Raw genomic sequence first — 17,454 nt, 5'->3', positions numbered from 1 at the left:
ATTTTTACAAAACTAGTGTTATGAAAATATGATATTTACTTGCAGTGGATTCTTACTCACATTGTGGTATTATTTTAATAGGAAAACAGCTGAGTACTTTTTCCACTACAGGAAGTACATAACAGAGAAAATGACTGTTGAACAATAAACACTCTTGTATTACAGTAGCCAATAAAAGAAATTTAAAATGTTGTAAACCATCTTTGTCATGTAATATCCCAATTTTTAATTTCTGGGACTTGGAATCGATACAATGTCACTTTTCTTTCTCTTTGTACAGGACATTTAGTGGTGCTCAACTATTAAAGACTGGATTATTTTCGACTGTAGATGAATGAGAATGTTTTACAGTTTTATTACCTTTATCTAATTTTAACACTTGTGCAAAAGTCGGATTCTGTCTTTTATCAAATTTTTGGCAGGAACGTAGAAAATCCACCAAATCGTTGAGCAACACTGTTTACACAGGCTCGGAGCAGCTGCTGGGAAATAACAAGGAAACACAGCAAGAGAAGGAGGAGCTGTTCAGAATCAAAAGCAAAACCTGAAGAGCTTTGTAAGACCAGGGGGTATAGCTCAGTGGTAGAGCATTTGACTGCAGATCAAGAGGTCCCCGGTTCAAATCCGGGTGCCCCCTCTTTATTTACCGTCTGCTTATATCAGACTACAGACTACTACTCCACCAGGTCCATTATTGACGTCTACCTCACAGGGTGGATGGACATTGGCAGGATGTCAATGACTGTAATGTGACTAAACAAGAGCGCGATTTGTTTCGGAGGAATACAATATATTCGAGCAAATTCAATAATAAACTTTTGGCTTACAAACAACTTAAGTTCATATATTTATATGTATGTACATTCTTGCCTTGTATTGGCATGCTACAAGGACATGACCCTTTAATTACTGAAAACAACAAAAGAGTTCCAAGCACAACTCCTACAAATTAAAAAAGCTGACAACATTGCTCCTTTAGGTTCTGACTGTTGCTGTACATCATCCAGTCAAATTAAAACATGCCGTATAATGACAGACACCACTGCAGTCCCAATATGAAGCCCTCTCAGGTTATTTTAAGTTTGTTTAGAAGTCGCACAAGTCACACATTTGAGTCTGGAGCCTGATCATTGCCCCCAATACAATGGTCAACATCCTGCCTCACAGTGGACCATCCACCGGGACAACGAATGTTCTGGAGAATCCTGGCTCCTCTTTTAAATCCATTAATAACATGTTAAGCCTGTTGTTATAACTGAACTTTGATTGGTGGATTTTTAGTGAAGTCATCAAACCTTGGTGCCACATTAATTGCCCAAATATTCCAATTCAAGTCTATACCCCAAGTTTAAATCGTTTTTATATACAAAATAAAACTGAATTTTAAATGTGTCCGATCCAACTTGAAAAATGCAACTGGTGTGCATTAAAAATGATGAAATATGAACGTGTTATAAGGGTTAATGGGTTACCTGTTACACAGACTACATATGTTTCTGTCACTATACTTATAAAATTGCTGCACCACTAATAGTAAAACTACAACTGAGACTAAGTCAAACATTATATTCAGCAAAAATTAAATGATACTTTTTCTGCCTAACAAAAGCTCAGTATCTCAGGCCTTCAGTCTCAGTTAAACAAAAGAAGTAGGTTTATATTTAGGAATTAATAATAATAATAATAAAAGGAAAGGGGGCACCCGGATTTGAACCGGGGACCTCTTGATCTGCAGTCAAATGCTCTACCACTGAGCTATACCCCCTGACACTTCTTCAAAGGGATCTTTTGATTATTATTTGCATTATTCATTGACAAATATTTGCTTTTAAGGGCTCCTCCCTCTCATGTTAGTGTATCAGTTCCTAGCTGTGACTGCTCATGGTGTGAATTGCATCAGTTGCAGGAAGGAAAGACAAATAAAGATAAAAAGTCAGAGAGACAGAGAGAAGCCTATGGTGGACACTATTAAAAGAGCAGATGAGAGGACTTTCTAGTAAAATCAAGTGAAATGTTACATCCAACTTCAAAATAACATCAAGATGTTTCACATTCATTGATGTCTCCCTTCATCTCTGCTAGGCTGGAGACGCGTATGACAGCAGATATCAATGTGATCCAACAGCTGCTCCAGAGGCAGATGGCCCCGGTCCCCCCAGCCTACAGCACAGTGTTCCCCAGCCCTCATTCACCTCACCCCAACACCCTGTACAACACCGGAGGACCACCTACCATCCAAACTGTCGCTCCAATCCAGGCAATGCAGATTAACACCACTGTCTCACTTCTACAGGTTCTGGATTCAACTCCACATTCACACACATATGCACAGTTGATAAAATATATATACATTTTTCAAACTAAATTTCAGGAAACTCACTTTGAGATATAGGAAATTGTTCACAATTTGCTATTTTCTAATTCACGACAGTAGGTATGTATGTACATGCTGTGAAAATCATGTAAATATTGAACATCTCTCAGCAAGAAAGCTAATAAGTGTGTTTCCCAAAATGTCTCCCCCATCAAACTATCCAGTCTGATCCAGGTTTATTTGTTCCCTATTTCCAGAGTCCAGAATCTGAAATCAGGCACCTCACTGAGGCCTCTGATGACACTATATCCATGACACTGTAGGCCAACCCACCACATCTGCCCACTTTGGATCTCACCCCCCTTAAATTGTCATGGGTCATGTGGCAGCCAGTAGCTTATCTTCTGAGCTTCTGGAGACCTCTACAGAGTTGCAGGAGATTCAGAGGCATGTCTCTGAACCTTTGCTTCCAGGCAGCTAGAACACCCACTATTTTGGAAAGGAATGAAAAAGTTCTTTATTTGGTGTCCCTTGTTTAATTTTAGGACTTTGTTAGAAATTGTGATTCTGTCTTATATTTTTGCAGAAACAGAGAAAATCTAATAGATCCTGAAGCAATAGTGCCGCGGATGATGGGACGAGCTGTTATGTATGTAAAGATGGGGGTATAGCTCAGTGGTAGAACATTTGACTGCAGATCAAGAGGTCTCCGGTTCAAATCCAGGTGCCCCCTTTTTAATTATCCCTTACATGCAAAAGCTTAACTGGGTATTATTCAGGCCCACCATTGACTCCCACCATACAGATCTGGACCTCAGCACAGGGCCGATGGTCACTGGCCTTGACCCACTCTGGTCACACAATGCTAAGTCCTTTGTTAATTCCCATTATGAGATGATGACTTGCATGAAATCTCTAACACCAATGTGACAAAACAAATGAGCAATTTGTTTAAGACATGGAGGAATACAATTTATTAGAGCAAATTCAATAATAAACTTTATGAAAAAAGCTACAACAGGAACACTTGGCTTACAAACATCTTAAGTTCATATATTTATATGTATGTACATTCTTGCCTTGTACTGGCATGCTACAAGGACATGACCCTTTAATTACTGAAAACAACAAAAGAGGGACAAAAACACAGTCACAAAGTTGTTTCACTCTCCTGTCACACAACAACCGAAAGAAAATGAAGCTTTCCAAGCACAACTTCTACAAATTAAAAAAGCTGAAAACATTGCTCTGGTAGGTTCTGACTGTTGCTGTACATCATCCAGTCAAATTAAAACATGCCGTATAATGACAGACACCACTGCAGTCACAATATGAAGCCCTCTCAGGTTATTTTAAGTTTGTATAGAAGTCGCACGGGTCCCACATTTGAGTCTGGATACAATCGTTTGAAAAGAGGATACGAAACGTACAGTCAGAAAATTTTAAAGTGGCCACGGGGTAAACAAGACTGGAGTATACTGATCATTGAATCACCAAAAACATGGTATGAGTCACAAGAAGGTTATAACATGTTCCTATGTATTCAAGAGATCATCTATTAGCGCCTACGATAGATTGTATCAAACTTTGCACGTCAGACAGAGGAGACACACAAAATCTCATGATAACCTCACAGCTGGCTGCAATCTGCTTTTTAAAGACAACTGATCGCAGTTCACAGCTTCTTCCAGCTACCGAGCAGACGAACACTACCATGGGAGCAAAATAAATAAGAGCTTAAACACATTTTATAAACGAACAATGGAGTAAAGACATGGAAGAAAATGTAAAACAGGTTATTGTGGGATACAAGACACTCCAAACATGTTTATAGTTCACTCGTGCCCTCGTTCTCGTTTTGAGAGCAGTGGGATGATGGCTAAAAATTAAGTCCAAATCTGAAACAGCACTCATTCTCTTCTTCATTTCTGTCTCCCTGGCTTTAGACACGCAGGATTTCCAGGCAGTTGTTGTAGCAAATGGCAATCCAGTCTGGCTGTGTGGAGGCCCATTGCACATTGTTGATCTCCCCTTCAGCAGTGTAGGCCAGGATGGGGTCCTCAATGGCCCGTGGCATCTGTTGAATGTCCCAAATCAGGGCCTGATGGTCGTCAGCTAAGGAAGACACGCAAACTGGTGGTTAAAGTAGGTGTTCGAGATTGGACAAGCAGGGTGTATACAATTCAGCTAATTAGGAGGAGAGAAAAAAAAAAAACTGCCTTAAACTGGGCTTTAATTCCATGTTAGCCATAGGTGGCACAGTGAAGGTACCTACATGGGCTCATTTGGCAAAACGCATCATCTTTTTCAACAATGTAGATCACTGCGATCCTGTTTATTTCGTGATCATTATAATGACTGATAACTTTAGCCAATTGTAAAATCCTCTCTCTGAGTATTAAGACCAAGTGTTCTTGTGTCTTAAACACATGAAACTGAACTTCCCAAAGGACATTTTAGGTCTTGCCAGCGAAAAAACACCTCCCACCGATGCAGTACCTTGTGTTGTTTTACCAAAGGTCTGAAAGTCTCCTTACCCGCAGTGCAAATGTGACATGAAGAGTGGGGGGCCCAGGCAATGCCGTTGACACATGCTCGATGATTGTTCAGCCGAGCCACTGGTGTGCACGGCACACGTACATCCAGTATGACCACCTACCACACAGAAATATTTATAAAAAACTAGCACTTAAAGGTCACTTTTCACTTTGGAAACATTGGTTAATATAAAATAGTATGAGTGTTTTTAATTCAATATAATTGCTGTTGTTAACAGCCAACTGACCTCCATGCCATCCATGGCCATTGTAGCCAGGTAGTTAGGGTCTTGCTTATTCCAGCAGAGTCGGAGGAGCGGGTGGTGCTGGGGATCCTCATAGATGATGGTGCTGTGCTCCAGGTGCCGAAGGTCAAACATACGGACGGATCCATCAGCTCCCACGGAGGCAAACATATCTCTACCACCTCCTGCACGACTGAATGCAATGTCATACACCTGTAGAGTACATATCACAATTGATTTAAATACTGAGTTCTACTAAATACTCAAGTGCAGTAAAGGTTAATTTAAAAGTAAAAGGCGCGGACACACCTCCTTGTCGTGAGCGATGAGCTGCGTTTTCACATGTCCGGACACTAGGTTAACTCGTCCCAACACCTGACCAGTCTCCAAACCCCAGATAGTACATGTGGTGTCAATGCTGGAAGTGCCTGTAGAATTAACCTATTTGTTACAAACGAATAAGAAATTCAAACTCAGTTTCCTTACAATTTTTATGAGGTGAATTTCTTACCTAACAAATTGGGATCAACTTCGTTCCAGTCAAAGGAGGTGAGGGGAGCACAGAAGTCAGAGTTCTTGTTGTTATTCAGCAAACATTCGAGACGTGTTTCTGTGTCGCTGACCTGTGAGACATGGACAAGAATTTGGTCATAAGCATAGGTGAAGCAGTAAAAAAAAAAAAAAAACTTAATTTTATGAAACCGCACTAAGTAGGTTGTGGGACTGTTTATTGAGAGATACCAGAAGAAATATCAGGTTGTTCACCCTTAAATTGGGTCACGTGTTCACATTCATTAATGTTCACATTTTGTCTTTTTGGTTTTATTTAGCAATGGAGATCTATGGAACAAATAAAAAGATACATGCTACCATACTGCCCACACAGTACGTACTAGAATGATAAGCCATATTTAGTATTTGGTCTTTGAATTTAATCTTACAAACCATAACAAAAATCTAATCGCCTAACATTACCCTCCAAATGCGCAGGTAGTCCCCACTGGTGGCCAACAGGTCCGGGTAGACCCCCTTCATGTCAGGGATCCACATGATCTTGGTGGTAGGGTATGGATGGTCAAATGTGTTCCTGCAGACAAACTCTGAGCTCTCCTCTTCGAGACCCACCAGCTGAACCTGTGCAGGAACACCACATTAACCATAACTGTAACTGGACAAGACTGGAAACAGCATTAGCTGTATTAGGCGTATTAATATCACTGACATAAACCACATCTATTGTACATTTACACATGAATACTTGGTGTGTTACTAACAACACCAAGACATGCTGTGATTCAAACCCTCGTTGCTACGCAGGACAGTTAGCATTAGCATTGCCTCGCTAAGGTTACTATGTTTAGCCTTGGCTAATCAATGGCCTACCTTGTTGTTGTATTCCTCCACAAAACTCCCCAGGGCCAGCCGAAAGCGTTTGTCCGGGCGGACGCTCCAGTTCATCGCATACACCGTCCATGGCGCCTCGTATTTGTAAATCTCTTTTCTTTTACCGTGAAGCGACATTCCCCCGAGCTGCAGGTGTTGTCTAAGCAGCTAACAAGCTAACGCTAGCGAACTAATATTTAAGTAGTCTTGCGAGCAAACTTTTCCCCGTTTCTTTTACGTGTAAAACAAGCCTCAGCAGATGTGGTGATGACGACCTTTGGATTAAACAGGTTTATCTTTAAAGCAGGATTTCTCGTCACTTTACCTAACAAAGAGTACCATTGCTCGCTTCGATCTGGAAAACTGTCGTGCAGGGCAACGTATACGAGACTTCCGGTTATCCCTTTCATAATAAATCATATATTTCATTCTTCTTCTTTTCCTTTCGGCTGAAATCATATATTTCATTGAGAGCTGAATATAATTGTTGAGCGGAAATTCTCAAATTAGATCTCGGGCAATTATCATATATATTCTACTATTAATATAGTCAAGCTAGGACAGGTTTTTATATTATTTTTTTTATACTAATAGTTTTGTGTGTTTATTAAAGTTGAAGATTGTTCGTAATTATTGTTTTTTTGAGTATTTTTCTTTTATTTTTATGCTGTGTGGAACCAAGATTATTTAAAAAAACAGAGACATATTTTTATGTCCTTACTGTTGGGTGCAAGAGTCTGCCTCACCTTTTTTTGAAACGTTAGAACAAGAAAATTATACAAATAAATGCACATATAAATATTCAAAGGCAGCAATCTGACAATAGCATATACTGTAGTGGGTTTGATATTTCTAGAAAAATTTAAATATTTATGCAAGAAAAGTATAAATCACACATATTTTATATTTTTGTTCTTAAAAAGGGAAACTGTTTGAAGCTAAGGACTGTTTTGTAGACATTTCTGTTATGTTAATTTTCAATAAATTTATTTAATGATGTATGTAAGGGGATGCATATATGCATATATATCAATAATATAGACACACTGGCAACTTTATTAGGTACACATTTACAATCTAACCCACTCAAGAACACCCACTCTAAAATGAAGGACAGGGCCAAAACTTTAGAACCACCTTCTTTTAATGCACTCCAGTATGACTCCACCACCCCTATGACCTCATTAATAAACAGATAGTAGAATGATCACCTTTCTGACTGTTTCAACTTAAGAACTGAGGGATTATAACAATTGTAAAAGTAGAATTCATGGCTGATCTGCTGTTTCGGATTGCATTAGATTGTATAAGTGTACCAAATAAAGTGGCCAGCTAGTGTGTATGCATCGCCTTATACATCATCTTAGTGTAAGGGGATGCAAAATTAACCCTAAACCTAATATAAATGATGAAAAAAAATGTTTATTATTTTATAATTTTCAAAATAGGGGCTGCAAATTGTAAAATGAAAAAAAAAAAAACATTTTCATCAGAAGCACTACAAGCACAGAAAAATAAAAAAGTCAATGTCAAGTCAAGATCGTTGGTGGTGGTGTTGTTATTGTTGTTTGTAGTAGCTTACCCTTATGTGAATTTGCATCAATTTGTACGAACACATAAAGTTTAAAAAAGATGTATAATTTGGATAAAAGTTTCTGCCAAACGACTGAAACCGATATTGCAGCGTTGCCGTCAGTTGTGGAAAGTTTTGTTTTGAACATTTAAACCGGAAATAAAATAAAATGTTACTGTGTCCGACTTGATGAACAAATGTAGTTACATCAACCACTAGAGGGAAACAAACAGTCATATTTATACAATAACAATCTGGCTGACAATTAATAATAAAAATAATAATAATAATAATAATAATAGGGCAAAGCTGAAGAGGAGCTGAAGAGTCTCTCCATTCATTTGAATGAGAACAATTTGCTGAAAAAGCTGAAGTTTTGAAAAGGTTTAACATATATTAAAAAGCTGATCGAAAGAGCTTAGAATATGGTATAATGTGAATGCAGCATTCACAGTAGATAATTTACCCTCAACAGAGTTGTAGTTTCAAATTGTCACCATTGGATGGCACTAAAGACTAACTAATTTTTTAAACAATTATTTAGTTAAAGGCAACGTCTACAAATATAATACAAACAGATACAGAACATACAAAGCCATAGAATATATGACATTTTAAAGGCCAGTAGAACCAGTAGAACGTTATTTCTCAGTTGACTCCACAGACCTTATTGAAGAAACTATTTTCAACACCGACCGAAAAGCGTGGGTAGAGTTCCGGTTAGAATTTCAAAATAAATATTTTTAATTTACGCATTGTCGTAAATGCGACTGTTTTTAGTCGGAGACGTCATCGACACACCTTTACTTTGAAAAGCCAATTTTATGTGCATTCGTCTTCTGGTTAACATCTCTACAAGGACAAGCTCAAGCCACTTGAGCTCAAGGAGAATTACGTTTATTGTCACAATAATTATCAAGGTAAGCTAATTATTCGTGTTGACTGTAATACGGCTGTAGTTTCCTGACCCGAGAACACAGGCCGATTTTTATCCACGATCATATGTTGGTTGCTAGCGAAGGTGCCATGTTAGTTAGCCACCTTTAGCATGCTAACACAAGATTTGCTAACAGCTAATGAAGTGAGCAAGTAAGTGCTGGGGGATGGGTATGGCACTGTGATATGATTACGACTTGTAGTTTAATCCTCTAAAGGTGCATGTCAGTAGGTAAGTAGACGGTGTGAAATTAGTTTTGATTGAATTACCATAAAAGAAACGCAGAGTTAGACACAGCGTTATAGTCACCAGTTGTTTTAGTATGTTAGCAAGTGTGTCGTTTGTATTTGTGCTGATGTTAGCGGAAGCTTTCTATTTCAATATCCAAGGGATGTAACCACAAGCGGTAACGTTACAGCTCCTTAAACACGTCTGATCGCAGTTTACGTTTCAGCAACAGCCTTGTGTCATCGTTTGGTATATTGCAGCTTTATCCTTTCTAACCACGATGAGAAGGACCCTAGATAATTAGTTTGCATTTGACTCATAAATAAGACGTTGCCAGTGAGCATTTTGTTCCTTAGTCATTGTTTTTTAGTACGCATGGTCCTTAGAGATCTTTTTCTTTGCGGGGTTTATCACGTGAATTCCCACTGTGAGCAAGGACCGCCTTGGATACAGTGTTGTCGAACTGTCACTGCTTATTTCCGAAGGCCCAATTTTGTCTAACATGCTTGTATATGTAAGCATAAATATGTAAGTTTATATATATTTATTCTATAAGTTTACTTCTTTACTGTCACTCTGTTTCCCCCACAGCTTCCACCATGCGTAGTGTGTATCTCCTCATGATACCCACACTCCTGCTCCTCCTCGCTCTTCCTGTGTCCAGGGGACGTTACAATGATGACTTTGATGAGAATGAGGACCTGGCAGACTTCGATGACAATGACTTTGCAGAGTTTGAGGACACAAACGACGATCTCGCAGCTGAGGTTGAAACTGCCCCTCCGCCTCGAGCCTCGCAGGCTTCACAACCAGATGAAGATGAAGATGAGGATGAAGCAACTGTTGAGCTGGAAGATGGCCAGGATGGGTTTGAGGACTCAGAGACACAGGTATGTGTTCCTGTATTGCTTTTTCTGGCACAATATTTAAGCAGTTTCCTTAAATAATCATGACATATTGATTGATACAGAATCTATAGCAAAACCTAATCAATGTTATATTTCCATAGGATCAAGATATATACAGCAAATATGACCAGGAGGAGTTTGAGGGAATTGGAGACATGGAGAAGACAAGCCACTCCATGAAGGACCCTCTCATTATACACACAGTAAGCTGGGCTTTGCTGCTTAAACCTCAGTAGCAAGTTTCCCCTTCTGCCTTATCTAAATGTGATCTGCAATAGCTCTGAGTGTGCACAAAGTTTTTGCTCCTGCTTAACATCTTTGCTGTAAATGTAATTTTGGCTCAACATTACTATGCACAGTCAAAACATCACAAAACAACACAGGTGGAGCATCATGTTTTAGAGCTTGCCACTGTGAAAAGGAGAATTAATTTACAAATGTATCGAGGTATCCAGGATAATTTCAGGGTGGCAATACATTCACACCAGACATCCTAAGAATATGGCTAATCTGAAGCAGTTCTGTAAAAAAGAATGGGTTAAAACTTCTCCTTTCCAGACAGTTCTAAGTCTGAATATGTATCCTTTGGCAACTGACTGCTTTTTGCTTAAGTAACCCTTACATTGGGAACACCAATGACTGCCTGCTGATTCTTTTATTTTATTTTATTTTTTGCAGGTTCCTGCACATCTGCAAAACAGCTGGGAGAGTTACTACATGGAGATCCTGATGGTGACCGGCCTTTTGGCTTACATCATGAATTATATCATTGGCAAGAACAAAAACAGCCGGCTCGCTCAGGCCTGGTTCAACTCGCACAGAGAGCTTTTAGAGAGCAACTTTGCACTAGTGGGTGAGTCATTCCACTTCTGTTAAGTTTAAAGACTGTATATAAAATATTGCTAATGTGCTTCTTATGCTTTTGTCCCTGCTCATAGCCAAATATATCAAATGTTGACAATCAGGATGAGGTAGATGTTGTGTTAATCGCCAGCCATTGTGCGCTTAGGTGATGATGGCACTAGTAAAGAAGCAGTGAGCACCGGGAAGCTAAATCAGGAAAATGAACACATCTACAACCTTTGGTGCTCTGGACGAGTGTGCTGTGAAGGCATGCTGATCCAACTAAAGGTGTTGTATGTTTAATTTTTTTTCATAATACAATGATGTCTTGCCACTGTATTGTCTTAACCATACAGCCATACCTCCTTTGTCTGTTCCAGTTTCTTAAGAGGCAGGATCTGCTTAATGTTCTGGCAAGGATGATGAGGCCTGCCTGTGACCAAGTGGTATGTACCAGTCAAGAAACAATTTATTTTGATTTGTGTTGCATCTTTGGAGTAGAAAACTAAGCATAAATGCAACGATACACACAGTGCAGTCAAAAAGTATTCAGTTCCCCTTCACTTTTTTTCATTTTTGTTATGTTGCAGCCTGATAATACAATCGTTCAAATTCCTTTTTTTTTTTCATTAATCAACATGTTAACAAAGTGAAAAGAGAATTTTAGAAATGTTTGCAAATGTATGAAAAAGGAAAAACTTAAATATGACATGGTCCTATGTATTCAGATCCTTTCCAATCACACTATAAAATTTAGCTCAGGTGCCTCCCATTTATCTTGATCCTTGCTGAGATGTTTCTGCACAACCAAGCCTCTACTAACAGCTGGTCTCCCAGCCAAACTCCTGGTGCTATCGGGGCATATATATAAGCAATCGGGGTCGAAGGGCCTTAGTTAGAGACATGGCCAAAAACCCAACGGGTCATCTGTCAAAACATATGAAAGCCTGCTTGTATTTTGCAAAAGAAAAAGTATCTAAAGGACTCTTAGACTCTAAAGAAGAAGATTCTCTGGTCTGATGAAACCAAGATGGAACTGTTTGGCCTCAAATCTAAACGTTATGTCTGAAGAAAACCAGGCACTGCCCATCACCTGCCAAATTCATCCCTAGAGGCATGGTGGAGGCAGAATCATGCTGTGGGGGTGTTTTTCAGCAGCAGGGACTGGCAGTGTGGAAAGGATGAGGGAAAGCTAAATTTAATATGGTCCCCACCAAACTTGACTGAGCTTGAGAGGAATTCCAAAGAATTCCAGAAAATCCCCTGTTCCAGGTTTGAAGGTTTGCAGGCTGCACCTTCAGTTACAGCCTGAGGCTGTAACCCACAGTTAAGCCACAGGTGCTTCTACAAATTACTGACTAAAGGGTCTGAATACTTATCTACATGTGATATTTCAGTTTTTGTTTTTAATAAATTTACAGAAATGTTTTAAATAAAATGTAGATTAATGAGAAAAGTACGAATTTATACAGGCTACAACATAAGAACATTGAAAAACACATAGGCGGTCTGACTAATAAACTACATACAGTGCTTTAATTATTTAGAACGGTCACTAAACACAAGTTTTGTGAATCATGCTACAGTTAATAGCCCATAAAGACAAAGTAAAACATGGTTTTTATATTGGAATATTTGGGAACCTAATCTCCCATTTTCCAAAGTATAGACATTCATCTGTGAACTGCCATGTTCACAATTCTCCACTGATGTTCTCTAGGGTTTATGTCTAGGCTTTGCCTGAGCTACTGAAAGACTGTCAGACTTGAAAATATACAGTCTTGGCTGTATGCTTCAGGTCACTGTCATGCTGAAGATAAACTTATTCCCCGGACTCAGGTCTCATGGACTTGAAGAACTGATTTTCTTCAAGCCTGTCTCTTTCTGATTACACACTTCTTTATATTGACTAGTCTCTCTGTTCCTGCTGCCACCATGCTTCAATATCTCAATCAAAATTTTACCCAATCAATCAAATTTGCAACAGGTCGTTTCCAGTCAAGTTCCAGACACTGTCAGGAAAACTTAAAGCAAACTAGATCCACCCGACAACAATCTTGAGTTTCATACATAACTATATCTTATTTAGTACTTAATTCAGAATTGAATCCTTTAAGGGTGTCTGAATGCTTTTATGAAGCCACTAAAAATAGTATTGGAGTTGCACTTTTTATCTAACCCACGGCATCTTTCTTTTTGTAGCAAGTCAAAGTGATTCTTAATGATGAGGACATGGACACTTTTGTGTTTGCTGTGGGTACCAAGAAGTCCATGGCCAAGCTTCAGAAGGAGATGCAGGACTTGGTAACATTTCTCTGTAACTTGTGGCCACAGAAATTAATTGATTTTACTTATTGTCCCATTTCCAACTTTAGAAGTTATCACATTCATAATGTTTAAACAATGGTCTTGTATCACCCACAGAGTGAGTTCTGCGGTGATAAACCTAAGTCTGGGGCCAAGTATGGGCTCCCAGATTCCCTGGCTATTCTTAGTGAGATGGGTGAGGTCACAGATGGGGTGATGGACAACAAGGTGAAGTCTGTTTTTTCTTTTCTTTTTTTTCTTTTTTTTTTTTTGTTTGTTTGTTTTTACAAGTATCTACTCCTTTATATTTAATAAAAATTCACTACACTTTTTGTTATTACTGGGTAGGGTCTCTTTTTTTTTTTATTAAACATCTTTCTCTCTTTAATTACAGTTCTCTTGTTAAAAGTTTGTATCTGTGTCTTTGTATTTTTAGATGGTACACTATATCACCAATCATGCCGACAAGATAGAGTCCATCCATTTCTCGGACCAATTTTCTGGTCCAAAAGTTATGCAAGAGTAAGTATTTAATCTTATGTTTTTAATGTTTTACATACAAGTAATTTGGCATTTTTATATTTTCTGTGTGACACTTATAGTGAGTGCATGTGTCATCTTTCAGGGAGGGTCAACCCTTAAAGCTGCCTGAGACCAAGAAGACGCTGCTGTTTACATTTAATGGTTTTTGGCTTTGCTGCTTTTAAAATCTTGACAGTAAATTTGTAACTTTTGTAGTGTTTGTATTTTTTTTATTTTTCATACTGATACTGTTTTGTGTATGTAGTTCCTGGCATGGGCAACACTTCTCCCAAAGACATGGACAGTCTACTTCCACTCATGAACATGGTGATCCACAGCATTGATAAAGTAAAGAAACTCCGTCTGAACAGAGAGGTGAGCCAGAGTCAGATACTCATATTGCATCTAAAAAATCACTCAAAATTTACCAGGTTTAAATGAGCAAATCAATTAAACTTGAAGTGAAGCTTTGATTCCTTTTGTCCTACTTGTATATTTAGGGTAAACTGAAAGCTGACAGAAACCGTGCCCGTGTGGAGGAAAACTTCCTGAAGCAGACTCATGCTCAGCGCCAGGAGGCAGCTCAGACTCGCCGGGAGGAGAAGAAACGAGCTGAGAAGGAGAGGATCATGAATGAGGAGGATCCTGAGAGACAACGTCGTCTGGAGGTCTGAAATGAAAAAATTAATTTTATTAAGATAAAATAGAAATTTCATTCTCACTTCTTAGTTTTGTGCATCAAATATATCTTTTTTTGTTTGTTTGTTTTTTCTTTTAGGAAGCAGCTCAGCGACGCGAGCAGAAGAAGATAGAGAAGAAACAGATGAAGATGAAGCAGATCAAAGTTAAAGCCATGTGAAAAGACCACCATAGGAATACAAGCACACATGAAAGCAGTGCACAGCTCCGTTTTCTTCAGCTTCTCTCACTACAGTCCACAGCTCTGGTTCACAGTCACTCCAGCTTCAAACACACATGTTGTGCCTCTGAGTGTGTCAAGCTTAGCTGTCTGTGTCCGGCCCTGTTCCATTTGGTATGGCTAAACCTTAATGACTGTTCGTGAACATGTCATGAGAGCGGGAAGTTTTTCACCATAATCTGTCACAACAATTCACGCCAGGGATGTTTTTATTTGTTTGTTTTTTTTTCTCTGTTTCTGTCCAACTATTTTGTGAGAATTGAGGCTCTGTTTGAAAGCTGTGCAGCTCGGTGAACTTTTTAAACGTAATATACTGGGAGTGAACACACTATTATTGAGGTTTTTTTTAAAAAGGAATGAAAATATTGCTGTTTCATTGGACTTTATTAGCATTAATATAATCTTAAATGATCCTATCAAAGATTTTTTTTAATTTATATCTGCTATGAGATTGGTTTCTTGCAGACAGTTTGTAATGAATATCTAAGCAAACAATAAAATGCACTGAAGTCTTGGAAGAGTATTATATTGTGTATCTTTAATTTGAAATTTAAGGTAATCATTAATTACCCTGGAGATTATAACATACATGTAGTAGGCTACTACATAGAGACTTATACAGAACTCTTGGATCAGTAGTTGTGTCTATAACAGTACCCAGTGGGAGAGGCTTAAAGCTAAATTTAACTTGTAGTTGGTCTCAGCAATCTTTGAACTAGATTTGGTTACATCAGGATGGTTGGCTCTTGACAAGCTGAAATATCTATAGCTGTTTAGTCAGACGCTTTTTCATTATACAAGTCTTAATACACTACTCACAAAAAAGTTAGGGATTTTTGACTTTAGGGTATAATTTATGGAATACGTAAAAAGTTCATGCTACAGTGATATATATTGAAAGTAGGGCACTTGAGTAAACGCATGCAATAGTAATTTCTTCTCAAACATTTTATTGAAACAATAGCTAACAACAGTGGTGGATATAAAATCACCTTGTTAGAGAACAGCATGTTGTGCAATAAGGACTGAAACATTGAACAATTGCACATGTGCATTCAAAAGGTTAGAGAAGGTGAAATTAAGTTGTAAAGGTTATAGTGCATTTTAGGTGTATTCTGAAATTTCATCCGAAAGTCGAATATTCCTAACTTTCTGTGGGTCATTTATGATAGAATTTCTGATCCCTATGAGGAAAAAAATAAAAAAAACAATATTTTTTCCAGTCTTTTTCAATTAGAATCCTTAATCAAAAAACTTTAAATATATATTTAAAAGTTAGAGAAGAACAGATTCAATAAATTCAGACTCGGATTCCTCAGTATTTAATGCTGGGGTACTAAATTGCATTGCATTTAACATGCTCAACATCATAGTATCAACAATTTCTCATCTTTAGCTTTAACAGTACAGATGCCATAGCATTATTTACTTCCATCAATCAGAAAACTAGAAATATTGTATCATATGAAAAGTGAGAACTACTTTGCTGTTTTTTACTCATTATGCTTGATTTATTCCACTCTACTTAACATAACCCAGTTATTAATCCCAGTTAATTTTTGTCCCCCTCTTTGCCTAATTCACTTAGTGCACTAATAAGCTTCACTTCATTTGATCAATTCACTATAACTGCTGTGATTCTAGTAAATTAATACTAAAACAAATATTTCCATTTTTATTAAAATGACATCAATGCGATAGTGGTGGCCTGCACTTATATACCGCTTTTCTACCTACTAGTAACTAAAACGCTTTACAATGCTTCTTATTCACCCATTCACCTATTCGCACTCACAATCACACACCAAGCTGCTATGCAGCTGGTCAACACTCACCGGGAGCAACTAAGATGGGGTTCAGTGTCTTGCTCAAGGACACTTCGACGTGTGACCGGAGGAGCTGAGGATTGAACCAACAACTGTAAGATTGGTAGCGAACCGCTCGACCTTCCAGCGCCTCTGTCGCCCACAACAGCCCACAATTTCGATAGTGCTCTCTTGTGGAAATTAGTTGTTCGATTTGACAATTTTGGTCCTGACATATAAGAGCTTTAGCTTCCTTTTGATGTTTGTAACCTTTTTGCGCCACTTAAATGTGCAAACTTGGTTGCAAAAAGAATGAATCGCCTCCCGTGAGTCATCATATGTTTTCAAGTGTTTCTTGGTGCACTCACTCAATTTACAGTATTCAAGCACAGTGGGCTACAACACTGCGGACTAGACAAATATATGTGGTAATGCTGAAAATAATTTAGAACAGTTGTGGTTTGCTTTTTGGTTTTTTTGCTATAGTTACTTGATATGCAAACTTCATATACACAATTCATAACTACTCAGTTTATAGAATATAATTAATTTTAATATTAAACTGCCCAGCAGTACGCACAATACATACATTGATGTACCAATAATATTAATTTAATTTATTAATAATATAATTATGAATATACTTTGTTGACTGTCCAAAGGCCATAATGGAAGCTTTTACTTTTGATAATTTAAAGTTAATTAGAATTTAGCATTATTAAATTGGGTTTTGGTACTTTTACAAAAATAATCTTTCAGTTATATTACATTTTAGAACGTTACATTTAGTTTCATTAGTTGCGTTGTCACTGATTATCCTTTAGGTGGCGCCTTGACTACTTTACTAGGTTTGGGTTGGTATGAGCAGATTCAAAAAATATTGTTGAAACTACACAAAATAAATAGAAATTGCTTTTGAGACTTATGTTGTTA

At 38.0% G+C, this 17,454-nt stretch overlaps 2 protein-coding genes and 3 non-coding genes across 5 annotated transcripts; 3 read left to right on the top strand and 2 right to left on the bottom strand.

Annotated features, from left to right (window-relative positions):
* Positions 1 to 565: 565 nt before the first annotated feature.
* Positions 566 to 637, top strand: trnac-gca (transfer RNA cysteine (anticodon GCA)). Its single transcript has one exon. It is a non-coding gene; the product is annotated as a tRNA-Cys (tRNA).
* A 1,056-nt stretch (positions 638 to 1,693) lies between these two features.
* trnac-gca (transfer RNA cysteine (anticodon GCA)) lies at positions 1,694 to 1,765 on the bottom strand. Its single transcript has one exon. It is a non-coding gene; the product is annotated as a tRNA-Cys (tRNA).
* A 1,210-nt stretch (positions 1,766 to 2,975) lies between these two features.
* On the top strand, positions 2,976 to 3,047 carry trnac-gca (transfer RNA cysteine (anticodon GCA)). The gene has a single exon. It is a non-coding gene; the product is annotated as a tRNA-Cys (tRNA).
* Positions 3,048 to 3,260: 213 nt separating this feature from the next.
* Positions 3,261 to 6,876, bottom strand: dcaf7 (ddb1 and cul4 associated factor 7). Its single transcript, XM_067477248.1, has 7 exons — positions 6,480 to 6,876; positions 6,072 to 6,230; positions 5,608 to 5,719; positions 5,406 to 5,524; positions 5,100 to 5,309; positions 4,852 to 4,969; positions 3,261 to 4,429 (listed from the first exon to the last, which is right to left on the bottom strand). Exons 1-7 carry the CDS (start codon positions 6,615 to 6,617, stop codon positions 4,257 to 4,259), a joined length of 1,029 nt encoding a protein of 342 aa, XP_067333349.1. The 5' UTR covers positions 6,618 to 6,876; the 3' UTR covers positions 3,261 to 4,256.
* Positions 6,877 to 8,825: 1,949 nt separating this feature from the next.
* ccdc47 (coiled-coil domain containing 47) lies at positions 8,826 to 15,239 on the top strand. Its single transcript, XM_067477247.1, has 13 exons — positions 8,826 to 8,972; positions 9,809 to 10,107; positions 10,227 to 10,328; positions 10,804 to 10,978; positions 11,135 to 11,256; positions 11,349 to 11,414; positions 13,171 to 13,272; positions 13,393 to 13,503; positions 13,712 to 13,797; positions 13,901 to 13,959; positions 14,063 to 14,172; positions 14,298 to 14,465; positions 14,576 to 15,239. The coding sequence occupies exons 2-13, from the start codon at positions 9,817 to 9,819 to the stop codon at positions 14,654 to 14,656; spliced, it is 1,473 nt and encodes a 490-aa protein (XP_067333348.1). The 5' UTR covers positions 8,826 to 8,972; positions 9,809 to 9,816; the 3' UTR covers positions 14,657 to 15,239.
* Positions 15,240 to 17,454: the final 2,215 nt, after the last annotated feature.

The sequence above is a fragment of the Channa argus genome, chromosome 15 (genome assembly GCF_033026475.1).
Source record: "Channa argus isolate prfri chromosome 15, Channa argus male v1.0, whole genome shotgun sequence".
Classification (NCBI taxonomy): Eukaryota; Metazoa; Chordata; class Actinopteri; order Anabantiformes; family Channidae; genus Channa; species Channa argus.
Note: the sequence above shows the minus strand (reverse complement) of the source record. Positions and strands in the feature narration are given on the sequence as shown.

What these genes read in the sequence shown, in the direction of transcription:
- dcaf7 (XM_067477248.1), bottom strand. Translation starts at nt 6,617, where the DNA reads ATGTCGCTTCACGGTAAAAGAAAAGAGATTTACAAATACGAGGCGCCA. An exon ending in TGGAGGAATACAACAACAAG is followed by an intron (nt 6,231 to 6,479) that starts GTAGGCCATTGA and finishes GTTCCTGCACAG; the next exon opens with GTTCAGCTGGTGGGTCTCGA. An exon ending in TCATCGCTCACGACAAGGAG is followed by an intron (nt 5,310 to 5,405) that starts GTGTGTCCGCGC and finishes TGTACTCTACAG; the next exon opens with GTGTATGACATTGCATTCAG.
- ccdc47 (XM_067477247.1), top strand. Translation starts at nt 9,817, where the DNA reads ATGCGTAGTGTGTATCTCCTCATGATACCCACACTCCTGCTCCTCCTC. An exon ending in ACCCTCTCATTATACACACA is followed by an intron (nt 10,329 to 10,803) that starts GTAAGCTGGGCT and finishes TATTTTTTGCAG; the next exon opens with GTTCCTGCACATCTGCAAAA. An exon ending in AGAGACAACGTCGTCTGGAG is followed by an intron (nt 14,466 to 14,575) that starts GTCTGAAATGAA and finishes TTTTTCTTTTAG; the next exon opens with GAAGCAGCTCAGCGACGCGA.